The sequence below is a fragment of the Hyperolius riggenbachi genome, chromosome 10 (genome assembly GCF_040937935.1).
Source record: "Hyperolius riggenbachi isolate aHypRig1 chromosome 10, aHypRig1.pri, whole genome shotgun sequence".
NCBI lineage: Eukaryota > Metazoa > Chordata > Amphibia > Anura > Hyperoliidae > Hyperolius > Hyperolius riggenbachi.
The window spans coordinates 23,867,555-23,895,498 of record NC_090655.1 but is presented as its reverse complement, the minus strand read 5'-3'; the positions used below and the strand labels follow the sequence as shown (position 1 = coordinate 23,895,498).

At 44.5% G+C, this 27,944-nt stretch overlaps 1 protein-coding gene across 2 annotated transcripts in view; it reads right to left on the bottom strand.

Annotated features, from left to right (window-relative positions):
- The window catches only part of INPP5A (inositol polyphosphate-5-phosphatase A), a 614,694-nt gene that overhangs the window by 202,177 nt on the left and 384,573 nt on the right, over positions 1 to 27,944 (bottom strand). For both annotated transcript variants that reach the window (XM_068255129.1, XM_068255128.1), the window contains exons 7-8: positions 18,031 to 18,083; positions 9,687 to 9,806 (exon numbers count right to left, since the gene is read on the bottom strand). In XM_068255129.1, coding sequence (XP_068111230.1) covers positions 9,687 to 9,806; positions 18,031 to 18,083 — 173 coding nt within the window. The remainder of the gene's footprint in view (positions 1 to 9,686; positions 9,807 to 18,030; positions 18,084 to 27,944) is intronic.

Sequence of the window (27,944 nt, the reverse complement as noted above, 5' to 3'; positions counted from 1 at the left end):
AGAACTGCTCTTTTGTACCGCTCAGCCCATCATTTCACTATGGAGGTCCGGATCTGCGGCTGGGTGAGCCCTGAAAATGGCCAGTTTCGTGTGAATGCAGCTCCACAAGTGGCGTACTGGCCCCGCGTCCAGGACTCGCCCCCATCATGGAGGGATGAGATGCTGGAGAACTTTTTCTTTTTTGGCAAATGTCACATTTTAAGGATACCCATCGCAACATCCCTGACCCAAAGTTAACACTAAAAAGTACAGTGACTTTCCCGCCCTTTGACAGGCCATCGTGGGAGGTCTGAAGGGGGGGAACAAAATTAGTTTAATGAAGCAGGCAGCGTGCTACGAGAAGGCAGAGGACAATGAGAAGTGTATTCAGCTGGGGTCTAGTGTTTACAAATGAGTGATTTACAGTAAGCAATATGACAACTAGAGGAAGACAAAGCCAATAACGAGGGGTTAGTTACACCAAACACAATCGCTATTTAACCTCAGCAGCTAAGAGGGGATTCTAAAGGCTTGGAAAACGAATACTCTGCACAATACATCTCTCTCGGATAACAGGTCGCCATAAAATTCCACGGCCATATAAAAACACAGGACTGGGGGGACCCAATGCAGCTCCTAGGCAACCTCGAATATACAAAATATGGTGTCTTGTAACATAAAAAAAAAGTTATTACATGAGTTTCAAAATATACTTATTAAAAGCAAAAAAAAGGGGCAAAGCCTGTTTGCAGTAACCCACGGCAACCAGCTTTCTGTTTATTGAAATAGGATCATTTTCCGTTCTGCCATTTGTCTTCTGGGGAAAAAAACACTAAAACTGGATTATTGAACAGGTCAGTGCACAGTGCAACTGTAATTTGTACAGTGCAGCAACCGGCAGTAACGAGGATTAATGTTTGCACCGATCTGAAAACACCGACCTCCCATCAGTTGCTATGGGTTACCGCAGTCAATTTTTGTTTCTTTCTTACCTTGCATGAGGCAGGAAAGCTGCTGATATTTATGATATGCATTTTTTTTTATAGTAAAACTTTACTGAAATTTTCAGACAAGAACAAACAAAAGTACAGATGCATTTTTTTTAAAGTTTACCCATGTCACTTTAGTGTATTTTTCTCACGTACACTTGTAGTAGGGGGAGGTAACGCTAAGCTCCACCTTATTTGTGACATCACTGTGATCATTTTTTAAAAGGCAAGACAAGGGAAATAAAAAAAAAGGGGAGGGGTAGAGAGAGAGAGACTTGGGGGGTAGATGCGTCAAACTGGCAACTTTTGTTTCTCGCACGTACTGTGAGGAAGCTGCAATGTCGGAGAGGCATGCATGGTGTGAATGGGATAAGCAGACATTGTCACAAGCTGTATGTAAGACACAGCAGATATAATCACAAAGGCATACCAGACTGAATAAGCACATTTGCCTCTCATTGTCATTAAACATTCAGGCTGGCAGAACATAACTCATCGTCCACCAGCTTTCCTTCACGGCATCTGAATGTCAACAACGGGAGGCTGCCTAGCAATTAAAGGAGGAACTCTTAAAGCAGTAGGATCAGCCATACTATGCCAGGGAAAAAAACACATATATAAGTAGATAATCTTGATCTACTTACATAACATGTATTATACTGTCCACGTTTTGATTTCAGTGAATGTTATATAGTAAATGACGAGAATTCTGTTCCTGGTGGGGGCCATGTCTTTTGCCCACAGTTAAGGCTAACTTGTGATGTCATTTCTGCCCTTTACTTTTTTTCTTGTCTCCTCCAATCGCAGAGTCGCCTCAGCCTTGCTTGTAAACACAAGTGAGTAGGGAATTAGGTTTCAGACAAGAAGCTGGCAGGGAAATAAAGGGAAGAGGAGGAATAGATTATAGAGAAGAACCCCCAGCATGCAATTCTTTGGCAACGACTACTAAAGGGCCAGTGCTCCTTAAGAATGTGATAACTCCAAATCATAACAGCAGAAAAAGTTTTGAAAGCTTTGAATGCAGGATTAGCATCTTTATCACTTAATACACTCAGACCAGTTGCTGTTGAAATTTGATTTTTATAGTGACAGGTTTTGGACAAGTCCATCTCCTCCTGGAGGATTCTCAGGGTTTTCTTTGTTTTCAAAAGCATCTTCTGAATGGCAGTTGCCAAGTCTAACTGACAAAATAGTTTGCAAGTGAGTAGGGAGGCTGGCACATTATGATTTTGGAAGTTAAACTGCCATTCAGGAAATGCTTGTGAAAACCAAGAAAACCCTGAGAATCCCCCAAGAGGAGATGGACTTTTTGATCGCTGGAGTGGTCCTTTTAAAGAGAGGGGGGGGGGGGGGTTGGGAATCCATTTAACGTAGGCCTATTTGCCGCCCCCTGCAGCGATCTTGTGCCTGCGCTGTCCTTCCAAGAAACCACCCAGCAGCGGCGACCCCCGCACAGCTGGCCAGCCATGCACCTCCTCGCTGCGTCTACATGTACAGCAGCATTATGCGCGTGTGCAGTATTTGAAAAAATGCAACTGCGCATGCGCAGAGCGCACCCTACAACTCTAGGCATTTGAACTGTGCATGTCTCATTCTGTGCTTCTGCTGTTTCTCCGCCCACAGACAGTATTTGAAACGCCCACCGCCGCCCTCATAGCCTCTGTCTCCACCTCCACTGCTATCAGCCATATTCCAACGGAACGCACAACCAACCTTCAGAATAGTTACAGCAGATTGCCGTAGGTGGAGTAAGGATTCATTTAAAGTGGGCGGATTAAAGATTGTGGTGGGTGGAGTTAAGTAAGGATTCATAATAGCAGCCCAAAGCGAGTAGAAAAAGCTGTGCATGCTCACACATTACTGACAACATGTTCACAACACAAGCTGCTCTATTACGTGGCACAACCGCAGAAAAGGACATTGCACTGGAAGCTTCAAACTGTGGTCATTTTAAAGGGCCAAGGGACCGGAGCACAACAAAGAGAAAAGAAACATTTGAAGCCCAAGCTTTTTGCCATGCTGCCTCTAGCCTGTGGAATGCCTAGCCAAACCTAATCAAGACCGCTCTAACCTACGACATGTTTAAAGGGATTCCGAGCACCTCTCATGGGTATGCCTAGAGACTCCGACCAGTACTGCAAAGTACTTAAAGGGATACTGTAGGGGGGTCAGGGGAAAATGAGTTGAAGTTACACAGGGCTTCTAATGGTCCCCCGCAGACATCCTGTGCCTGCGTAGCCACTCCCCAATGATCCGGCCCCGCCTCTGGTTCACTTCTGGAATTTCAGACTTTAAAGTCGGAAAACCACTGCGCCTGTGTTGCCGTGTCCTCGATCGCGCTGATATCATCAAGAGCGCACAGCGCAGGCCCAGTATGGTCTGTGCCTGCGCAGTACACTCCTGGTGACATCAGCGGGAGCGAGAACACGGCAACGCAGGCGCAGTGGTTTTCTGACTTTAAAGTCTGAAATTCCAGAAGTGAACCGGAGGCGGGGTTGGAGCATCGGTGAGTGGCTGCGCCAACACAGGATGTCTGCGGGGGACCATTAGAAGCCCCGGGTAACTTCAACTCATTTTCCCCCGACGCCCCTACAGTATCCCTTTAAAGATGGATACCTTTCTGTAGCTTGTGCTCTCCTCTTTCATTTGATGAATCGCCGTTCTACACCAAATAGTTTTCGTTTGTTTTCAATTTAAAAATCGCGGCTGCCATCTTGGCTATGTTATAACTTCCGGGTCACTCCTGTCTTCTCTGTTAGAGAAGTGCATCACTAAATGAAGCAGGAAGAGGAAGTGACACGCATGGCCATTGCAAGAGGCTCCTCCAGAGGGGTCATAGCACGACTTTGTTGGAAGTTGTCTGGCTTAAAGGCATACCCATGAGAGGTGCTCTGAGTCTCTAAGTCAAAACTGAATAGCCACCTGTTTAGTCTGGCATTTATGATCACATACCTTTTTTCCCTGTACACATCACTATGTACTGATCCGAGACTTATCCACTTTGGGTCCTCAAGGAAAAAAGCACTTTGGAAATGTTTTGTCGTTGTTGAAAAAGCAATGCCTTTGGCAGGGTTTATTGGGAAAATGGATTCATGTATGACTAACGTAACACTATCATGCTTTAGAGAAGCTAAGCTAGAAGGAGTTGCAGCACTACCAGGTGGTGCTGTATTCAGGCTGGTCTGATCACTCTGCATAGCGTAACGCTATGGGGGGGATACAGTATAGAGAGCTCTGTGTTGGGGGTTATCCTTGCTCAGTAACGTCAGTCACTGCACAATGTCACTGAGTGACAGATCGTGTGGCGATGCTAGCAGGTGCTTTTCTAGCCAAATTTCCTGCCATGTTGTCATTCCAGGAAGTGAGCTGGAATGTCGTCAATGCCCATCTCTCTTCATAGACACCCTTCTCTTTCTGGTGGAGGCCATCTGCCGATAAATACTTGGGATATGGAGGCAGACTTATTTATTTCCTTTTAAATGATGCACATTGCCCGGCTGTCCTGCTGATCCACCGCCTTCAATACTTTTAGCCATAGACCCTGAACAAGCATGCAAATCAGATGTTTCTGACTAAAGTCTTTCAGAATTAGCTGCATGCTTGTTTCAGGTGTGTGATTCAGGCACTGCTGATGTATGAATGATCAGCAGGGCTGCCAGGCAACTGGTATTGAGTAAAAGGAAATAAATAAGGAAGCCTCCATATCCCACCTAGTTCAGGCGTACTTCAAGGAGAATGTATCAATTCTTATTACGATGTTTCAAGATGGTGACTGAAGCCATGAGGAGAGGCATGTTGCTCGGAGGGAAAGCTATGATAAATGTGGACAAGATACTAAAGGACATATAGAGATGTCACCTTAAAGTGAAGCAGAGACGAAGCACCCTCATGTATCTTACCATATAGATCAGTGGGAACATTAGAGAAAACACCTACCTTGCTGTCTGTCCTGCACTGCTCAGCCTGCTTGTTATCAGCCCTGATCAAATCCCCGACTGAGCATTCAGTCTGGCTTTGCTATAATGACTCAGCTATAATGATTCCTGAGCAGAGCCAGCAGGGGGCAGGCTTGGACTTGAAAAGACATGAGAAAACACAGACTGAGCTATAAATATTCCTGAGCAAACCCAGACTGAATGCTCAGTCAGGGATTTTATCAGGGCTGATTAGAAAGCAAGCTGAGCAGTGCAGAATGAAACAGACAGCAGCGTAGGCGTTTCCTCTAATGTTCCCACTGATATATATATGATACAATACAAGAGGGTGCTTAGTCTCTGGTTCCCTTTAAAGCTATAGTCTTCCCAGTAGTAGCAGATGCCTGTGAAAGTTGGACTATTAAAGAAAACCTGTAATGGAAAAAAAACTCTCTGGGGGATACTTACCTTGGTAGGGGGGGGGGGGGGGCGGAGGCTTCTGGATCCTAATGAAGCTTCCCTCATCCTCCTCCGTACTTCCGTTCAAGTGTCAGGGCCCCCCAAACTGCGGTGAGGTAAATATTTACCTACCGCAATCCTGCGCAGGCGCACTGGCTGCTCGGGTTAAGGAGGAAATAGACAAACCCGCTCGATCCACTCTACTGCGCAGGCGCGAGTCCTTTTGCTTCTGAGCAGTAGAGCGGATATGATCGGGTTCGGCTACTTCCGCTTAGCCCGAACTAAGAGCCGCTGCTGCGCCTGCGCTGGATCCCCGAGAGATAAATCCTCTCGTCATGTATGGCGGGGGAGCAGGCGCTGGATTCCTGTTATCTACAAAGGTCGGGGAAGCCTCATCGAGCCCATGAGGCTTCCCCCTCCCGAGGTAAGTATCACCCAACCGTCCCCTACCGGGGTTTTCTTTTATTTTTTTATTACAGAGTCTAAAGGAGAACTGTAGTGTGAGAGGTACCGTATTTTTCGGAATATAAGACGCACTTTTTCTTCCCCAAAACTGGGGGGAAAAAGTAGGTGCGTCTTATATTCCAAAGGTACGGTATTTTCGCCCCATAACATACTTACCGGATCCTGCCGCCGCGATCCTAGCCTCCTTCGTCTGTCCGCCGTCATCCAATGTCGCAGCAGCCGTCATCAGAGGGTCCAGCAATCCCATCCAGTATCCCCGACTGATCCCCGCTCTTTAAGTGTCCAAGTCGCCGGCTCCTCTTCACTGCAGTCATGCTTGTATGCAGGCTCGCAGTGATTACGCGCTGCCGGGGCCGCCTTCCTCCATAGTTACGGCGTCCTCTTCTTAGATACAGTGCCCCCTTCTGTGTGACGAGCGGCGCATGTGCGCCGGGTCACGCATGACGTCAGGCGCACGTGCGCCGCTCGTCACGCAGAACGGGGCACTGTATCTAAGAAGAGGACGCTGTAACTATGGAGGAAGGCGGCCCCGGCAGCGCGTAATCACCGCGTGATCACCCCGAGGCTGCATACAAGCATGACAGCAGCGAAGAGGATCCGGCAACCTGGACACTTAAAGAGCGGGGATACTGGATGGGATTGCTGGACCCTCTGATGACACCTAATGGGACCCTCAGATGACGGCTGCTGCGACTCTCGGGTGATGACAGGCAGATGGAGGAGGGGAGGATCGCGGCGACAGGATCAGGTGAGATGCAGCAGGGGTGTAGTGTAGTGTTGTTTAGTTGGCTGAAGGGGTTACTTAATGAAGTGTAGTGTAGTTTGGGTTGGCTGCAGGTGTTAGTGAGGGAAGTGTAGTCTACTGTAGTGTAGTGTAGTGTAGTTGTAGTAGGGGTTAGTGAAGTAATGTGTAGTTGATGGGGGCAGCAGGGGTGAAGTGAAGTGTAGTGTAGCAGGTGTTAGTATAGATGGGCAGTGTAGCTTAGATAAAGACAGTTTTGGGGGAGTTAGAGGTCCATAAGAAGCCCCTGCACCATAGACGCACTTAAGTTTAGTTTAGTTTTTTTTTCCTGGTTTTTGCCCTCTAAATCTAGGTGCGTCTTATATGCCGGAGCGTCTTATATTCCGAAAAATACGGTATATGGAGTGCCATATTTATTTCCTTTTAAAGGGACACTGTAGGGTGGTCGGGGGAAAATGAGCTACACCTGCTAATGCCGAAATTCTGTTTTGTCCCCACGTTTATTGCCTGATGAAGCGGGCTGGGCCTGCGAAACGCGTGGCACTTTTTTGGGGTACTATTTAATAAATGTGATTGCTACTATTCAGACAGTCTTTCGTGTCTGCTTTATGGAGGTAAGTCCACCACTTCCTCCCAGCAAATTTTAAAGTTTTTATCCGCTTTTATCCTGCTGGCGCCTCTGTTGTCCTACTGCTGAACTTACCCGGGGCTTCTAACGGTCCCCCGCAGACATCCTGTGTTGGCGCAGCCACTCCCCAATGCTCCGGCCCCGCCTCCGGTTCACTTCTGGAATTTCAGACTTTAAAGTCTGAAAACCACTGCGCCTGCGATGCCGTGTTCTCGCTCCCGCTGATGTCACCAGAAGCGTACTGTGCAGGCCCAGTGTGGTTTGCGACTGCGCAGTACGCTCCTGGTGACATAAGCGGGAGCGAGAACACTGCAACGCAGGCGCAGTGGTTTTCTGACTTTAAAGTCTGAAATTCCAGAAGTGAACCGGAGGCGGGGCCGGAGCATCGGTGAGTGGCTGCGCGGGCACAGGATGTCTGCGGGGGACCATTAGAAGCCCCGGGTAACTTTAACTCATTTTCCCAAGACCCCCCCTACAGTATTCCTTTAAGGCGACACTTAAGCGAAAAAGACAAAAAACAGAAAAAAAAAACTTATATAATTAATAGTATGTGTAGTACGGACAATTACCTAAAGATCGCGTCACGCCAATTCGTGTGAACACGGCGGCAGCCCCAGGACCGCATAACGCCAATTGGCGTGCAGTCCCTGGGGTGTGTTTTCAGGAGATAGCGCGTGGCAGCCCTGCTGGTCTATTTGGCTGAAGTCATGTCTGAATCGCACCAGAAACAAGCATGCAGCTAATCTTGTCATATCTGTCAAAATTGTCAGAACCACCTGATCTGCTGCCTGCTTGTTCAGGGCCTATGGCTAAAAGTATTAGAGGCAGAGGATCAGCAGAATAGCGAAGCAACAGGTATTGCTTAAATGGAAATAAATAAGGCAGCCTCCATATACCTCTCTCTACAGTTCTCCTTTAAGAGAAGGTCATGCGTAAAAAAAATGTATGCTTTTTGAACTGTGGGTGTGGAGAAAGCTACTGAGAGTTCCCTGGACTACCAAAAGATCTAACCAGTCAATGCATAAAGAAAGAAGACGGGAGTGTTCACTAGATGGGCTGATACATTATTAACCACTTCAGCCTTCAGTCGTTTTCACTTTATGCATCTGAGCAATTATCACCTCCCATTCATTAGCCTATAACTTTATCACTACTTATCACAATGAACTGATCTATATCTTGTTTTTCCGCCACCAATTAGGCTCTCTTTGGGTGGTACATTTTGCTAAGAGCCACTTTACTGTAAATGCATTTTAACAGGAAGAATAAGAAAAAAACTGAAAAAAATAATTATTTCTCAGTTTTCAGGCATTATAGTTTTAAAATAATACATGCCTCCATAATTAAAACTCACGTATTGTATTTGCCTAATAGTCCCGGGTATTACACCGTTTAAGTTATGTCCCTATCACAATGTATGGCGACAATATTTTATTTGGAAATAGGTGCATTTTTTCCGTTTTGCATCCATCACTATTTACAAGCTAATAATGAAAAACAATTAGAAATATTTCATCTTTACATTGATATTTAAAAAGTTTAGACCCTTAGGTAAATATTTGTTTTTTTTATTGTAATTTTTTTTTTGTTATTAAACATTTTATTTGGGTATTTTTTGGAGGGTGGGATGTAAATAGTAATTTTTTTATGTAAATGTGTTTTTCTTTTACATGTAGATGTAGTTTTACTTTTTGGCCACAAGATGGCAACCTTGAATTTGTGTACATGACGTCACTCTAAGCGTAACATGTACGCTTAGAAGGAAGTAGGGGGATGTAAGAGGCAGAAAAAGCGAGGCTTCCGAGAGAAGCAGTCGCTTTTTCTGCCAGGGAGATGAAATCAATCATTGGGCACCATGTCCCGATTCATTGATTCCAGGGCTAACGATCCACGGCCGGGAGCACGCATGCACGCGTGGGATCGGCTGCGGGAGCGCACATGGCTTTCTGGACGTGACTTCTACATTCAGAAGGCTTAAATGGTTAAACCTCAGATACTTTGGTCACATAATGAGAAGACCAGACACTTTGGATACATTTTTTTTTTCAAACTGACAAAAAGAAGAAGGGGACAATGGAGGTTAAGAAGATGGATAGACAGCATATGGGAAGCTATGCACATGCCTATGCAACAGCTGAAAGAAGCACTGTTTGAAATCTGGTGTGCAAAAGTCCATATGGTAACAAAGTCAGATGGGACTAAACAAATAAGGAATATGATCAATCCGCCCCCCCTACCCCCCTTCACACACACACACACACACACACACACACACACACACACACACACACACACACACACACGCACGCACGCACGCACGCACGGACGCACGCACGCACGCACGCACGCACGCACGCACGCACGCACGCACACACACAGTTCCACCATTATGTTGATTTGTTTCATTCCTGCTTTTAATAAAGGTCAAACAAAATAGTTCTTTAACTGTTTTTAGTATTGCCTAATACTGGTGAAGACAAGTCCCTTTAAGGCCATGGTTCAGCACTTACCTATTTAAAACATAACTTAGAGCCTTCTGTCTGATTCCTGAGTAGCTGGATGGGCTGGATTCCCATGCAATTAAATTGGAAGCGTCATGAAAAAGATGAATGTTCACCAAGTCAAAGGCACTGAAGAGAAAGCAGAGGAGAATTCTTAGAGAAATGACAGGTGCCAACATAGGGCAGCATGACAGCAAGTTACACGTCACAGGTTTACTCATCAGTCACTGTGCTAAGGAGATACAGGCCTGTGGTGGCTTTACATTTTATACAACTGGTCAATTTGGTTGATTAATACAATCTAAGCAAATATTTGAGCCCTAGTTCGGCTTTCCATTTTTACTCCAACCAGCTTAAAGGACAACTGAAGTGAGAGGTGTATGGAGGCTGCCATATGTATTTCCTTGCAAACAATACCAGTTGCCTGGCAGCCCTGCTGATCAATTTAGCTGCAGTAATGTTTGAATCGCACCAAAAACAAGCATGCATCTAATCCAAAAACATCTGATCTGCATGCTTGATCAGGGTGTATGGTTACAAGTATTAGAGGCAGGGGGTAAGCAGGATAGCCAGTCAAATTGGTGTTTTTTCTTAAAAACAAAAAACAAAACCCTATACTACCTGATCCAAGGGGCAAGCCGGAGAGCCAGATAAGGGAGTAATACATTACTGCCCCTCCTGCACCCCGCAATGGCCAAGTTTCATTTTAGGGGGAAAAAAAAATGGCGGTGACCCCACCACAGCTCTGGCTCTGTGTGTCTCATAACAGAGCGCAGGGAGGCGGGGTGGAGGAGGGGGAGTGGCAGAGCTGACCATTTAGAGAAGGGGGTGTTCCTATTATTATTTATTAGATTTATATAGCTCCAACATATTACGCAGCGCTGTACAATAAATAAGGTAACAGACAATGATAACAGGGGTGACAGAACAATACAGGTAATAGACAATAGATACAACAATACAGGTAATAGCAAAAAGATACACAACACAATGCAGACAGTAGTACAATGCCAGATCATAAACTGGAGTGGTAGTGGTAACAAGTTGCAAATTCTGGGTAAAGTGCACACAGTCAAGTATGATACACAAAGGGAGAGGGCCCTGCCAAAGGCTTACAATCTAGACGGAGGGGTTGGTGACACAAAAGGAGGGGGGTGCAGCAAGAAGTTATTGGCAAAAAGGATTAGGGCAGTGTTGAGTTGATGTAGGCCTCCTTGAAGAAGTGAGTTTTGAGTGCTTTTTTGAAGGTGTTGAAGGTGGGAGCGAGCCTGATGGGCAGTGGGAGAGAGTTCCACAGGATGGGGGCAGCTCTAGTGAAGTCCTGCAGTCGTGCATGGGAGTGCGAGATGCGTGGGGTGGTTAAGAGGAGGTTGTTGGAGGAGCGAAGTGGGCGGCCAGGTGTATATCTGCTGACCAGGTCAGAGATGTAGCTTGGGCAGGACTTGTGTATGGATTTGTAGGCCAAACATAGGATCTTAAAGCTGATTCTGAAGTGAATTGGAAGCCAATGAAGGGATTTGCGTAGGGGAGTCGTGGAGACAGAGCGGTGGGAGGAGTAGATGAGTCTGGCTGCTGCGTTCATGATGGATTGTAGGGGGGCTATGCGGTTTTGAGGGAGGCCTGACAGGAGGGAGTTGCAGTAGTCCAGGCGGGAGATGATGAGGGCGGAGTTTGGCAGTGTCTGGGGTCAGGAAAGGCCGGATCTTCGAGATGTTGCGTAGGTGGAAATAGCAGGCCCTAGCTATGGTTTGGATGTGGGAGGTGAAGGAGAGGGCCGAGTCCAGGGTGACACCCAGGCAGCGGGCTTGTGTGGTTGGATGAATTTATTTGGCCCGATCTCAGGCTCACTTTAAGGTCTGGAGAGTTACCTAGCCATGGACCCAAAATGTAAATGTTCCCGAAGCCACTTAGTTATCTCTTCGGCCTTATGTAACAGTTCTCCATCATGCTGAAAAACATTTTTGTTCACCAAACTATTCTTGGAAGGTTAGAAGAAGTTGCAGTTGAAGGATGTTTTGGAACGATTTTTTATCAAGGCTGGGTTCTTAAGGTGGCCACCAACGGTGCAATTTCTAATGAAAAATAGTTTGAGCGATCAGAATTTCCGATCGGATTGGTTGTAAATTAACTTCATTGATGGGCAAAATTGATTACGAACAATTATAAAAATAGTCGTCCGATTGGATTTTCATCACAAGAAAATTTGGATTTTCTTGATGGTTGAGATAGATAGGAAGCAAAGATTGGTTCGTTGATGGTGTAGTGAGCGATTTTTCTTCAGATCAGAATTATCTGATTGCTCAAACGATTTTTCGCTAGAAATCGGATCGTTAGTGGCCACCTTTAGGGCACATTCACACCTGGGATTGGTGTGTGTGTGTGTGTGTACGTACGTGTGTATGTGTGTGTGTGCGTGTGTGTATGTGTATGTGTTGGGACGACCACAAAGCTATGTTCTACTATGCAACGCCAGCACTTATTCAGTAGGAGACCTTGGGCAAGACTCCCTGACATTGCTACTGCCTATAGAGCGCCTCCTTATGGCTGCAGCTCTGAGGCTTTGAATCTGCCGGGAGAAAAGCGCAATATAAATGTTCTGTGTCATGATATGTGCTGTATTTCTGTAGACTGCTTAAAGCGGAACTGTAGATACAGTTTAAACACACTGTTTAACTTACCCAGGCTTCTGCAAGCCCCCAGTAGCTGTCCTGTCCCGCGCCGGTCCTTCACGAGCCTCCGTTCTCCCGGTGCTGCTCTGTTCCGTGACTCGTAAGTCGAGGCCAGCGCAGCCCTGCCACGTGTATCGTTTCTTCACGTTCCCCACAGCAATAGCGCTATTGCAGACTGGAACGTGAAGAAAGGATGTGCGTGGTCAGACCTGCGCAGGCGCAGTGGCCCGGTGGCGAAACTGAAAGTATCTGGCTGCGTGAGAACGGAGGCTTGTGGAGGACTGGCGCGGGACAGGACAGCTGCTGGGGGCTTGCAGCAGCCCCAGGTAAGTGAAACAGTGTGTTTAAACTGTATCTACAGTTCCGCTTTAACTGCTATAGAACTAATAACAAGAAATGGCCAGCATTAAATTTTCAATATCCTAAATGATTGCTTGAAGAATGAGTTCTATCTATGGCCACATAAATAGAAGAAACCACGTATTAAATCAAACAGGATATGGTGTGTTGTAGCTTTTTGCCTCCTGTCTCCACCTTGGAATGGGATCAAAATATTCTCTGCCTATTCCTCTCTAAGAAGTTGCCCTACACAACAGTTCCTTGTACAAAAGCTTCACATGTGTCATTGACTGCTTTACATAACGCAGGGTGATAGGCCAGGATTTCTTCTTTAGACTTATACTACACAATATATTGCAGTACTTGTTTTAAAGGGACACTGTAGGGGGGTCAGGGGAAAATGAGTTGAACTTACCCGGGGCTTCTAATCGGTCCCCCTCAGACATACTGAGCCCGCGCAGCCACTCCCCAATGCTCCGGCCCCGTCTCCGGTTCACTTCTGGAATTTCAGACTTTAAAGGCTGAAAACCACTGCGCCTGCGTTGCCGTGTCCTCGATCCTGCTGATGTCACCAGAAGCGCACGGCGCAGGCACAGTATGGTCTGTGCCAGCGCTCCTGGTGACATCAGGAAATCCCAGAAGTGAGCCGGAGGCGGGGCCGGAGCATTGGGGTGTGGCTGCGCGGGCACAGGATGCCTGCGGGGGACAATTACAAGCCCCGAGTAACTTCAACTCATTTTCCCCCAACCCCCGTACAGTATTACTTTAAGGTGACATAACCACTTAACGACCAGCTAACGCCCATAGGCGTCAGCAGGTCTTAAGTGGGTTACCATGGAAACGAGCGGCCTTTCCATGTCAGTTCACGGAGGGTGTCTCCGTGAACAGCCGGAGAGCCGCCGATCGCGGCTCGCCGGCAAAATGTAAACACGCGGGGAAGAAATCCCGGCTGTTTACATCATACGGCAGCAGCCGGGGATCGCAGTCATTTGATAGGCTGAAGCCTATCCTACAATGCGTAGGACGGATATCCGTCCTGCGCACAGCACAGCCAGAGCGAGAGGGGCGGAAGAGGTAGGGAGGGCGGAAAACGCTGCGGAGGGGGGCTTTGAGGAGCCCCCCCCGCGCTCGGCCACACAGAGCGGCGGCGATCAGACCCCCCAGCAGGTCATCCCCCTAGTGGCGAAAAAAAGGGGGGGGTTGGGGGGAAGTCTGATCGCTCTGCTGTATTCACGATCTGTGCTGCGGGCTGCAGAGCCCACGCAGCACAGATCTCTAAAACACAGCCCGGTCCTTAAGTGGTTTTAAGCGAAAAAAACAAAAACAGAAGAAAAAACGTATGATATAATGAATAGTATGTGTAGTACGGACAATTACCTAAAGATCGCGTCACGTCAATTCGTGTGAATGCGGCAGCAGCCCCAGGACCACCTAACGCCAATTGGCGTGCAGTCCTGGGGGTGTGTTTTCAGGAGATTGCGCGTGCCGATGCGCAAGCATCTCTGCTTGAGACTGTTAGACGGCGAAACTGCCATCTATTTACAATGTACAGCGCTGCGATCTAAGGCAGCGCTGTACTGGGGACAGTCATGTCACTCGGCTATCCCCCTGGGAGGTTCAGAGAGCGATCGGCTCTCATAGGCTGATGTCTATGAGAATCGATCGCTGGGATTGGCTGCCTGGGGGAGGGGGAATGAAATGAATAAAAAAAACGCCAACATTTATTGAAAAACAAACAAACACAGGAGCAGTGATCAGAACCCACTGACAGAAAGCACTGTTGGTGGGCAGAAAAGGGTAGGGGGGGGGGGGGAAATCACTTGTGTACTGAGTTGTACGGCCCTGTAGCTAGCCCTTAAAGCTGCAGCAGCCCGAATTGTAAAAATAGCCTGGTCACTGAGGGGTGTAAGCCTACAGTCCTTAAGTGGTTAATAGAACATTAGTAGCAACGAAAAAGAGTCATTTTTATTTTCAGTTAAGTAGGCTTTTTTTTATAACATTGCATAATTCTCTACTATTTGCAGTTTACAAACTACACTCTGCATTGTAAAACTATGAAACAGAGAAGAGCTAATGACCCTTTGAACTTCTCTACAGTAAAATCTTATCTGAAGTTGTCTTTCACTGCTTCTTTGATGTATAAGTGCTCCAGAAAATTGCACTGCTCTCTGACTAAATTAGTCTGAGAGCTCAGATCAGCCCTTGCACAGATAACAAGTGCAGTTTCTTAACTCTTCCTGTACTGGAAACAATATGAGACTCATATCTTTGCTACTAATGTTCTATTTCTTAGCTGTACTACACATAGAATTCATTATATCTTAAGTTTATTTTCACTTAAGATTCACTTTAAAGAGGAACTTTAGCCTAAACACACATACTGTCATTAAGTTACATTAGTTTTGTTAATTAAAATAGATAGGTAATATAATCTCTTACCCACCCTGTTTTAAAAGAACCGGCAAATGTTTGTGATTTCATGAGGGCAGCCATCTTTGTGGTTGAAAGGAGGTGACAAGAAGCAGGAGACAGTTCCAACTGTCCTGTGTGCTGATCACCCCTCCCATCTGCGCATGCTAGGCTTCAAATCTCAAATAAATAAATAAATGAATTGCACCAAATCAGCAGATGGTGAATGACCAAGGTAAGGCAAAGTTATTAAATGCTTTCTTTGCTTCTGTCTTCACAAAGGAAACAGCACTGTTGCAAATTACAGAGGCAGAAGAGTCTCAATCTTCTAACTGTAATATTAAATACTTAACGCAGGAAGTAGTAAAGGCAAGACTAAATAAATTAAAAATAGACAGGGCACCTGGCCCTGATGGCATGCATCCTCGGGTCCTAAGGGAATTAAGTTCAGTTATAGATAAACCCCTTTATCTTATCTTTTGTGACTCTCTTGCAACTAGCAGAGTCCCAGTGGATTGGCGTACAGCCCACGTTTTCCCATTATTTAAGAAGGGCAAAAAATCAGATCCAGGAAATTATAGACCTGTAAGCTTAACATCAGTTGTATGCAAACTATTTGAGGGGTTACTAAGAGATACTATACATGACTTCATAGTAGAAAATAATCTTATTTCTCAGCATCAACATGGGTTTACTAAAGACAGGTCCTGTTTGACTAACATGCTCAGCTTTTATGAGGTAGTGAATACTAATATGGATATTGGGAATACTGTAGATGTGATATACTTGGACTTTGCAAAGGCCTTCGACACTGTTCCCCACAGAAGTCTGGTGCAAAAGTTGAGGATGCAAGGACTGGGGAAGAGTCTGTGTGCATGGATAGGGAACTGGCTAATGGACAGAAAACAAAGAGTTGTGGTCAATGGATCGTACTCAAAATGGGAGACTGTTAGCAGTGGGGTCCCACAGGGGTCTGTTCTGGGTCCAGTGCTCTTCAATTTATTTATTAATGACCTAGTAGATGCAGTAGTGAGCAATGTTGCTATTTTTGCAGATGATACAAAATTGTGCAGAATCATCAACTCTCAGGAAGATAGTGTCATATTGCAACAGGATCTGGATAGGATGGCTATATGGGCACATACATGGCAGATGAAATTCAATGTTGACAAATGTAAAGTCATGCATTTTAGTCGTACCAATGGTCTAGCACCATACAAAATAAATGGGATACAGTTGGGAACATCAAACTTGGAGAAGGACTTAGGAGTACTCATCGACAACAAGTTAAATAATCGTACTCAATGCCAAGCCGCTGCAGCTAAAGCGAACAAAATTTTGGGATGCATTAAAAGGGAAATAAAAACTCGAGATGCTAGCATAATATTGCCCCTGTTTAACTCTCTAGTAAGGCCACATCTGGAATATGGAATTCAGTTCTGGGCACCACATTACAAAAAAGATATTGCAGTTTTAGAGCAGGTGCAGAGACGAGCTACAAAATTGATACGTGGGATGGAAGGTCTCGCTTACCAAGAAAGGTTAGATAAACTGGGTTTATTTAGTCTAGAGAAAAGACGCCTTAGAGGAGATCTAATTAACATGTATAAATACATCAGAGGGCAATATAATAGCTTGGCGGATGAGCTTTTTGTCCCTAGGCCTTCTCAAAGGACTAGAGGACATAATCTGTGCATGGAGGAAAAACATTTTAACCATTTATTTAGGAAAGGGTTCTTTACAGTAAGAGTGATTAAGATGTGGAATGCATTGCCACAGGAATTAGTTATGGCAAACTCTATACCTGCATTTAAAGGGGGCTTAGATGCTTTCCATGCGTTGAAAGACATCCATGGCTACAATTACTAGGTAGTGCCTAATGATGTTGATCCAGGGATTTTATCTGATTGCCATCTGGAGTCGGGAAGGAATTTTTTCCCTTTTGGGGCTAATTGGACCATGCCTTGTGGGGGGTTTTTCGCCTTCCTCTGGATCAACAGGGGTATGTGGGGGACGGGCTGGAGATGTACTTTGTACTAGTTGAACTCGATGGACGTATGTCTTTTTTCAACCAAAATAACTATGTAACAAATTCAGAAATCCCATCATGCTTTGCACAGCATCAGGGGAATATGCGGTTTTCTTCTGTGCAGCTAAAATGTGGCTTGGGTAAGAAATACAAACTTCTGATGCTGTGAAACTGTTAAAGAAACACCAAACCTTTTCAGTTCTGCTGAGTAGATTGCGCGCGCACTGCACAGGGCGCTCAACGCAAAGTGCCCATTAAAGCCTATGGGACTTAGCCTTAAGGCGCGCAAACCAGGGTGCGACGTAGGTTAGCACCGGTTTTCTCAATCAGATCACGTGCTAAGTACCGCGCGCAAAGCCCTATGCACGCGGTACTTAGCACGCGATCTGATTGAGAAAACCGGTGCTAACCTACTTCGCACCCTGGTTTGCGCGCCTTAAGACTTTAGTAGGTTAGCACCGCATAGTGAATCAAGCCCCTAAAGTGAGAGTTATATGGTGCCTGCCATATTTATTTAATTTTAAATAATGCAGATTGCCTGGCTTTCCTGTTGAGCTTACGCCCTTAATACTTTTAGCCATAGACCCCTAACAAGCATGCAGATCAGGTGCTTTGACAGGATTTGCTCTAAGCTTGATTCAGATGTGTGATTCAGACACTACTGATGCCTGGAAGATCAGCAGGACTGCCAGGCAACTGGCATTATTTAAAAGGAAATAAATATGGCATCCTCCATACCCCTTTCGGGTGAGGTGTCCTTTAACAAGTACTTGTTACCGTTTCTGAGCCATTCAACCTCAATACAAATCATTTTTGATTTCAGCAGTTCAGAATGATGTCCAGAACTCAGTCACATGACTTATGTTTTATTATAAGGTCAACGGATCAAGCATGTTCTACAACGTACCAGTCTGTAATACACCACCGTGTTCGAATGAAGCCTTTTCTGGAAGATTTACTCTGTAAAAGAAACACAACATGGAAGGTTTATTAATAAGAGTGCAGCAGATGTGTTGATAAGGGGAGAGGGAATCATTTCACAACTTAGAACAGCCATATTTAACTTTTTTTTTTTTTTTTTACACTCTGGAGGAACTCTGCAGATATTTTTGGGATCTCAAGAAACCCCCGGCAATTATTTTGCAGGATGCGCGGGCTTTAAAAGTTACGTTCCATATTTCTTCCTTTTACACTGTTCCCCACTGTAGTACTGCTAGTTTGCGTTCTCAATTATAGTGCTTCCCTAAGCAAGCCGATTGGAGGAAGCTTACGGAGGCGGGGAGTGAAGGGACAGAGGCGGAGAGGGAAGGGACAGAGGCGGGGAGGGAAGGGACGCAGGCGGGGAGAGGCGATATGCAGGGGGCGGGGGGGGGGGGGGGATGCGGTAAGTGACAGCACAAAGGTGAACAGCCAGCTAGCGAAAATCTGTGTGTCGCTAGTGTGGCGGGTTTTATATTAGGGGACAACAGAGCGCGGGGGGGGGGGCCTGGGAGCACAGTATACGGACACAGAGGCTGGGCATTGTATGCAGAACCAGCCTCTGTGTCCTAATATTCATGTCAGAAACCCACTTCAGGTTTTCTTTAAAGGGACCCTGACCTCTTAAAATAATAGAAATTGGTACTTACCTTGGGCTTTCTGCAGCCCACCGTAGGCCGGGAGATCCCACGCCGGTGTCCTGGCTCCTCTCCCAGTCTGTCCGCACAAATGGTCTACCGGCGACACCGGGCCCGAGTGTCGGGCCCTCTCTTCCTGGAAGATGATGTTAGTCGTCATCACGCCAACTGCCTCGCGTGATGACGACTCTTACAGAAAGCCCCAGGTAAGTACCAATTTCGATTATTTTTAGAGCTCGGAGTCCCTAAAAGGGAAATTTGCTTTGACATAAGAGTGCTTTGGATAACGAACAGGTTTCTGGAGCAAATTATACTTGCAAATCAAGGATCTACTTAATTTATTTTCCGGAGAAATTTTACAGGAAACGGTATCTTTAAAGTGCAATGATGCTCAGCATTTCTTTTTCTTTGTGCTAAAAGATTATTTACAACATATAATCTACTACCACGAAAAAAATTGTAGCAGAACAGCAAACAGTTAAACACAGCACACTGTTTTTCAGTGGAAAGCTTCTTGCTACAGTGGGCAGCTTCTGGCCCCATCTGAAGAGCTGATAACATTATCTTTTGTTTGCATTCCTTTGCCTGCTACATTACTGGCTGTGCTGAAAATGATCTCTCTCTGCTGTAAAGATAGGAAGCTGAGAAGTGATCACTAGATAGATTTTAATATATAAATAAAGCAGCTATGCAATAAAATGCAATGGCAGCTTTCAGAGCCGATAAACTGTACTTTGGGAATTTGTAATTTGTAAACAGACAATATTACTTGTGCACAAATGCAAATATGATAACTGTATGGGTAATAAAAAGTAGGCGAACACATTTTCATTGAATGTTATGTCAGAGTTATATTCCACTTTAAAATATAAGTGAGCCCTTATTGAAAAGCATAATCATTTCTCTCCTCCACAGGATACTGAAGTGTGACAACTGACTTTCATCATAAATCACTCTCCTGCTAACAACTCTTATTCCCATTAGCTCTTTTAGTCAACATCTTTAGGCACAAGAGTCACATTTTTGAACACTCTGTAAACACATTGTGCGGTCAGATAGATCGGTGGCCATGACAGCAAGATATGTGAACCTTGACACAAAATGTCCAGAGCCCAATAATCTTATCGGGGACAAAGAATCACCGGTTTTAAAAGTCATTTCATATCGATTTGCAAAATAAATTGCTGGCTATTGTTTGGACACTTTTCAGCGTTATAAGCTTCCTTTTCTTAAAGGATTTGCATAAACTCAGCACAGAAAAAAGGTGAAAAAAAGCCCCAGATCTCATGCAGAAAAGTTGCGATCACGGAAATAACTCCTTGCAATAAACTTGGTTTTGCTTTTTTTTTTTTTTATTTTTTTTTTTACCCCAAGCAATGGTTGGAAACAAAGACGGACCCACATGTATAATGGTTTACATACAGGTAGTCCCCAACTAACGAACGAGATAGGGACTGTAGGCTCGTTCTTAACCTGAATCCGTCCTCAAGTCGGAACGCTGTGCCTTCTCTGTCCTGTGCTTCCAGGGTCCCCCCTCGTGTCATCTCTGCCCCCCTCTGTGTCTCCTTGTGCCTCTCGTGCACCCAATGCAGAGTATGCGCAGCAGAAGCGATTACAAGTCTCACCTCATTCATTGCGGCTCCGGGCCAATCAGCGGCATCCTCTCTCCCTTCACCATTCCTCCCAGCGGCTTCACTAGTAGAGTCGCGTAATGACGCAATCACAAGGAGCCGCGGGGGCTCTTTTGGATTGCGTCATTACGCGACGCTAGGGAAGCTGCTGGGAGGAACATTGAGGGGAGAGAGGACGCCGCTGATTGGCCCGGAGCCGCCATGGAATAGGGGAGACTTGTAATCGCTTCTGCTGTGCAAACTCTGCATTAGGAAAGGGGACACAAGAGGTAGTCCCCGGGCTGCGTGATGTCATCGTGGCGGGTTGGCCGGCGGTCGTATCATCGGGTCGTTCGTAACCAGTGGACTACCTGTACACCGTGCAATTTTCCCATTAGATCCGTTTGTTTCAGAGACTTCTTAAAGAGACACTGAAGTGAAAAAAAAAATGATATAATGAATTGGTTGTGTAGTACGGATAATTACTAGAAGATTAGTAGTAAAGAAAATATTCTCATATTTTTATTTTCAGTTATATAGTGTCTTATAACAATGCATCATTTTCTAATATGTGGAGTTTACACAACACTCAGCATTCTAAATGTTTTTTTACAGAGCATATTGTGAACTATTGACCTGTCCTCTGGCAGAGAAAAAGAAAATCCTTGACTGACAGCAGAGATAAGCAGCTTCAGAACTCAGAACTCTCTGCGACTTTGAAAGTCATAGAGCTCAATGGCTTTTTTGCGTAGATAACTGGAGTTTATTAACTCTTCCTGTACTGGAAACAATTAGACTTATGCCTCTGCTCCTAATGTTTTATTTCTTAGCTGTACTACACATACAAATATTTATATCAATTTTTTTTTCACTTCAGTGTCTCTTTAAAAGGTGCCCATTCACGACACAATCCCGCGAAGGTTTCTGAAAGTAAACAGCCCTCCCCATTAATGGCCAAATACCCACTAACCAATTCAATCAGATCGATATGAAAAAAAGGTTTGCGATCAAATCGGTTATCGGCAATTAGGCTGTTAATGGGCATGACCGATCGTTTCCCATGGCAAAAACACTAGATCGGCCAAAGGATTGCATCATTAATGGGCACCTTAAATGGGAATGTAAAAAAAAAATGCTTAAAAATAGTTGGTGCCCCAAATATATAGACATATTTTAGAAAAAAATGGGGGTTACATATATATGTCCCCTAATTTTTTTTAGGGTGTGCCTTTGTTTAACTGTCAATCCAACAGGATAGTGAGAAGTTTTTAGTTTTTTTTTTTTTTTTAGCTACAGTAACAAGTTAATTACACATAACTTCCCATTTCAGATAAGAGAAGGACACTATGGACAAAAGGTAATTCAATCCCCCTCCCTTTGAGGAGTCAACACAGTAATGCAAGCCTGTTATCTAAGTGATGTTTGCTGTGGGAGGGACAGTAATCTGTTAAATAAGCAACACTGAGGGCCAGTGCACACTTGTGTAAAAAACGTTCCCATCCAGTACGTTTTTTCTAAGCTCCACTTAACCGCAGGAAGCGGATCATATATTAAAAATAGGGTCTACTTCCACTTGTTAAAAAACATGGATCCGTTTACTACGGAACGCAGATTCCCAACGTACTACATTTTCCCACCCCGGCCAGGTCAGGTCCGAAAAATACGGTAAGTGGCTAAAGAGACTAACAAAATTTTCAGCCTTATTTCTTCTATCCTATAAGTTCCTATACCTGTTCTAATGTGGTCTGGCTTACTACAGCCTTTTCTAGTTGCACTGTGTCTGTATTATATCTAATCTTTCCTTTGCCGAGCCTTGTCTGGACAGTGTAATGGTTAAGGGCTCTGCCTCTGACACAGGAGACCAGGGTTCGAATCTCGGCTCTGCCTGTTCAGTAAGCCAGCACCTATTCAGTAGGAGACCACAGGCAAGTCTCCCTAATGGTGGCCATACATGGTACAATTTTTTCATACAATCTTACCATTTCTATGTAGTATAAGGGTAAATTAAGTGAATATACTGAAAGGATAATTTATGCAGTTCCCTTATATTACATAGAAATGGTAAGATTGTATGAAAAAATTGTACCATGTATGGCCACCATAACACTGACACTGCCTATAGAGCGTGTCCTAGTGGCTGCAGCTCTGGCGCTTTGAGTCCGCCAGGAGAAAAGTGCTATATAAGTGTTTGTCTTTGTCTTTTTTTGTCTTTTCGTCAGCCCAGAGAGGAATGTGCTGTGATAGGGAGAAGTTATGCACACCTGCCCCACGCCCCTGCAGGCTCTGTGTGTATGCTTTGTTTATTAGTCACAGCCAGCGTCTCTAGTCACAGCCAGCCTGTCTGTGACCTTGTGAACAGCTGTGAGTTCAGAAAGATCAGTTCAAAGCCCAGACAAGCAGCCAAGGCAACAAGTGGGAGAAATACTACAGCAGTGAAGTCATGTTTGAGAGGAGCCTCTGCAAACAGGCACCTGCTCTGATGATGTATTTCCTGTTTGGCGGCCATCTTCACGGTTTACAAAAACAATGAATAAAACAGTGATTTTATCACCAAGAAAGCAGCAGGTGCAGCGAAAATGTCACAGAGGGGGCTAGGAGAAGACTACAAACACGCTGGTACTTTTATTTACGTAAGATTATCATAGTACAGATTCTCTTTTAGCCAGTGAAATGCCTAATCTCTCGGGATGACTGGGGTCGGGGGGTGGGTAGAGTGGGTTTTTTTCGCCCAATCTTGAAGGCATCACATCAGTTTTTTGTGTGCATTTCACAAGCTACTTAAACTTTCGTACAGAAAAAAAATGCTTTATCTCTTACATGCACATATAAATAAACACACACTTAAATACAGTATATATGCACTCTGTAATGTATATAATGACAAAATGATGACAATTAGCTACACCCAAAGTTAAAGGGTAAGAGAAGGTGAGGCTATTTGCATGTCAGGAAGGAGTAATAGAACATTAATTTGTCAATACACACAAAGAACGGGACTTGTGATGCCATAGAAGCTGCTGGTAATGTTTACTCAGCGATAACCTCCAATAATAATGCTATCAGAATGTAGTGATGTCACCAATTATTGTGACCATCGCCAATTTATCGATGGGCCCAATAAAGGGAAAATGTCCGGACACTACATACAGATTTATATTATTCCTCTGTAATTTTAATTAAAGGACCACTATGACGAATAAAGTAACCCACAAAAAATGGATAGAACTGACAGATTTTAGACTAGTCCATCTCCTCATTAGGGATTCTCAGGGTTTTCTTAGTTTCTGAATGGCAGTTGCTAAGTCTAAATGTCAAAATAGTTTGCAAGCGAGTAGGGAGGATGGTAACTTACTAGTATGGAGGTTAAACTTCTATCAGATTTTAACTGCTTACCTTTTTTTCTCTGGAGATGTCCTTTAAAGCGCTAAACCATTATTTACAGCATATAATACACTGCCACAAATTTTTTTTTCTTAGCAGAATAGCATTCAAACAGTTAAACACAGGATTAAAGGTAGCTATACATCTAGCGATTAGGCTGTACGATTGACCAATCGATTCGATCGTTTTATAGAGTGTGTCCCAGAATCCCCAATCAATGAAAATTGGATGATTTCATGTAGAATTGACCAGCTTAGTCAATCTAGCAGGATGCAAGATATTGGTGGATCGCACAGGAATAGACTACACACATCATTCGACACTGATGGCTGCTGCGGTGTGAAGGCGAGCTGGCTACCTATACTGAAAGGTGTGTGTGTGTGTGTGTGTGTGTGTGTGGGGAAGGGGGGGGGGGGTCTGGGGGAAGGAGGGATTAAGGTGGGAAGGAGGGATTAAGGGGGGGAGGAGGGATTAAGGGGGGGAAGGAGGGATTAAGAGTGTCATCTGGCTATCTATACTGGGGGGGGGGGGGGGAGGAGAATCATCTGGATATCTATACTAGAGGGAAGGGGGAGGGGTCATCCAGCTACGTAAATTTAAAAAAGGTAGCTGTCAGATTTAGGCGTGATTTATCGGGAAAAGAAAAATATCGTAATTTAGAAATATCGATAATTTAACAGTATTTGTAATGTAAAATCAATAATTCTGATTATTATTATTACATGAAAATGAAAATATAATAACGTTAAATATCGTAATGTAATTCAACAACACAGCTTAACCCAACCCTACTCTCACACAGAACCCTCCCTTGGTGGTGCCTAACCCTAACCACCCACGGTGGTGGCTAACCCTAACCTCCCATGGTGGTGGCTAACCCTAAATGTACCTAACCCTACTCTGACACAGAACCCTCCCTGTACCTATCCCTAACCCAAAGACCCCCCTAGTGGCGCCTAACCCTAAAACTCCTCTGGTGGTGCCTAACCCTAACCACCCCCCTGGGGGTGTCTATCCCTAAATTATCGTAAATACTTCATATATTATCGTAAATAGAAATGTCAAATATCGTTATTACATCTGTACAGTGAATGTTATATTATATGTATTTGGACAGAATTTGGTTACATTCCATCATTAAACATGTTCATTTACCGTTGTTACACCAAAAGACTTTTTAAGTTATCGTTATGACTGACATAGTTTTTCTTTATTTAGCGTTATGATATTCATTCTGTTATATTATCATAAACTTACCGATAATACCGATATTACCGATTCCACAACAAAATTAGGAATATTACCGAGTTTACTTTATCGATTTACGTAAAATATCGATTTTAGGCACTTGCGCCCAAACATATGCAAAATTGAGTGTAAATTTACAAGAACGATAATTAACATTAGAAATATTGCTGCGCTCAAATATAGCTCACATCCAGCTACCTATACTGAAAGGGGGGGGGGGGGGGGAAGGAGGGGTTAAGGGAGTCATCTGGCTACCTATACTGGAAGGGGGGGGGGGGTAGCATCAGGCTACCTATACTAGAGGGAAGGGGGAAGTGTTATCCAGCTACCTATACTGAAAGTGGGTGGGGTGGGAAAAGGAGGGATTAAGGGAATCATCAGGCTACCTATACTCGAGGGAAGGGGGGAGGGGTCAACCAGCTACCTATACTCGAGGGAAGGGGGGAGGGGTCAACCAGCTACCTATACTAGAGGGAAGGGGGAGAGGTCATCTGAATACTAATACTGAAGGAGGACGGCTGGTGATAGTGGCCTTGGGCGGTACAGAGTACAAATCCATCCCTGGAAACACATCACAGAGATGCACACTGCCACAGGGTGAACTAATAAAACAAAATTGTAATCAACTTCCTATAAGCATCGTGGCCTGCAGTGATAAAAGAAACGTCAAATTAAATATGCTTGATAAACAGGCCTCCAAGTGAAATTTAACGTGGCCATTATTTTTTTCTGTAGCCTGAGCTAACTAAACAGGCCTTAAATTTGACAACAGTTTAACTGCATTTGTGCTGTATTTATAGGCGTGGAGCGATCGTGCCCGCAACACTGGAAATTAGGCCAGAAATTTATAACCTTCACACAAGCACAATTAGAGGCAATAGAGAAGGTTGTTTACTGATGGATCTGCACTATAAATACCATTCTGGCTCCCAGGTGCCACTTCAAAACTCTATTACAGATCAGCTTTCAACTAAAGGGTTTTTCCTCTTCACAACTGCAGGCCGAGATGGGGCACACAGGAGCTGAGAGGAAGTCATTTAGCACCTGCAAAATTTACTTCACAAGAAAGACGCAAAAAGGATTCAAAAGTGCAGTTTAAGTTTGCAAAATCATTCTTCCTTTCTCATGGGTACCTGAAGGGACATGTGTCTATATGGGCAGAATATATAGATATTTCTTTCCCTTTTCCCCTGCTTAGAACTTGCCCATCATTATTTTTCATTGCTAGGGTTAATACATCAGTCAGGATAACTAATTAAAAATCATAAAACTTCTGTGTAGCTGTGCAAACACAAAGCAGGTGGTCTCGGCACTGGCAGTGTAGCGCCTGAGTTGGCCGTCGCTACAGCCCTAGTGCTATAGTCTGCGGCCCACGCACGGGTAATTTGGGGTACTGGTCATCATCGGACCTCAAATTATTTCTCCCTCTGAGTTGCTACCATTCGGAGAGGGAATAGTATATGAGTGGCAGCAGGATGATCCGTTATTAATCTCAATCTGCGCCCAAACTCACTGGCGCCGTATGTTTACGTTCGCACGCAAACATTCCCGACAACAGCATAGTGATTAAAAGTACAATAGGTCATCACCCAAATAGTGTGTACACGCATTTGATTGGCGAATGAATGGCAAATTTTACCACCTTTGTGTAGTATGACAGCTTACCTAAATAATTTGTTCACAGTATTTAAAAATCTGCTGTCCTTCATACTACATGGAGGTGGTAAAATTGCCTAATGAAAATTGGATGCCTTCTCCCAACATACCCACATCCAAACAGCTTGAGAAATTTGTTCAGGAATAATGGCCCGAACTCCTCAGAAACCATCTTTTTGTCCTTTAGGCTGCTTACACAGTGGGACGCTAAAGTCCCACGTTACAGAAGCCTGTAACGCAGCCCAACTCACAGTAATGAAAAATCAATGTGTTGTTCACAGTGCCCACATTGTGTTACATTTTAACGCTGCACGCTCTGGGAAAGTGCAGCATGCTGTGCATTATACTGGGCTTTAGCTGTGTTAGACTGCTTGCACATGCTCAGTGACTACTAGCCACATGGCTAATTAATATTCACTGCACTGTGGTGACGTAACCTGGACTCCTAGTGTTGTCTGGCTCATGAATGAATCGTTCATTTGATCCGGATCTTTTCGTGAGTCGAATCATCCGGATCATCACAATGAATGATTCGGTTCACAGTGGATGTCTGTCTGGGAGAAACAGGAACATTCAGAATGTACAGTGCAGGGAAAGTCCTGTCCTGCTAGTCATTTCACCCCCAGTCTGCTTCCCTAGTAAAATGATTCAAATGATTCGGTTCAAAGATCCAGATCTTTTCAATGATCCGATTCGAATCATCCGAATCCTTGAAAAGATCCTGACTTCCCATCACTGGAGTGGCTGTTCTATCAGTATAGATAAAACGAAAACAGCGCACCAAGAGCTGCATAATGCAGCTCAATCTGACCTCCAACTTCAACACCACAATGTGTTGGGTTAGGGGCACCTTATGCGACCTTAACGTCCCCTAAAACGCAACGTCTTGGTGGGAAAGAGGCCTTAAGGAATACGCGTAACAACACTTTTTTTTGTGGTTTAATAGTCATCTATACAAGTCATGTATTACACACTTAAATGCCCACACACAGTCCAATTCTCAAAAAAATTAAAAAAAAAACAACCATAAAAGTAAGATCAATTATATGCCTATCCAATAGAGAAATCCCTGACTTCAAAACAATCCTTATCCAGTAACTTTTTGCAGGATGTACAGATCCGCTATTAGCTGTTGGCAGAAAGATCCTTTTATTTACCTTTTAAGCTGCCGGTTATGCTGGGAATACAAGTTACGTTTTTCGCGGTCGATTCTCCATGCGATCTATTAGCCATTCGATTCTATAATCTTCCGCTTGTTTTTCTTATCTTTTTTCCATTCACTGCTATGAGAAATCGAGCGGAACAGAATC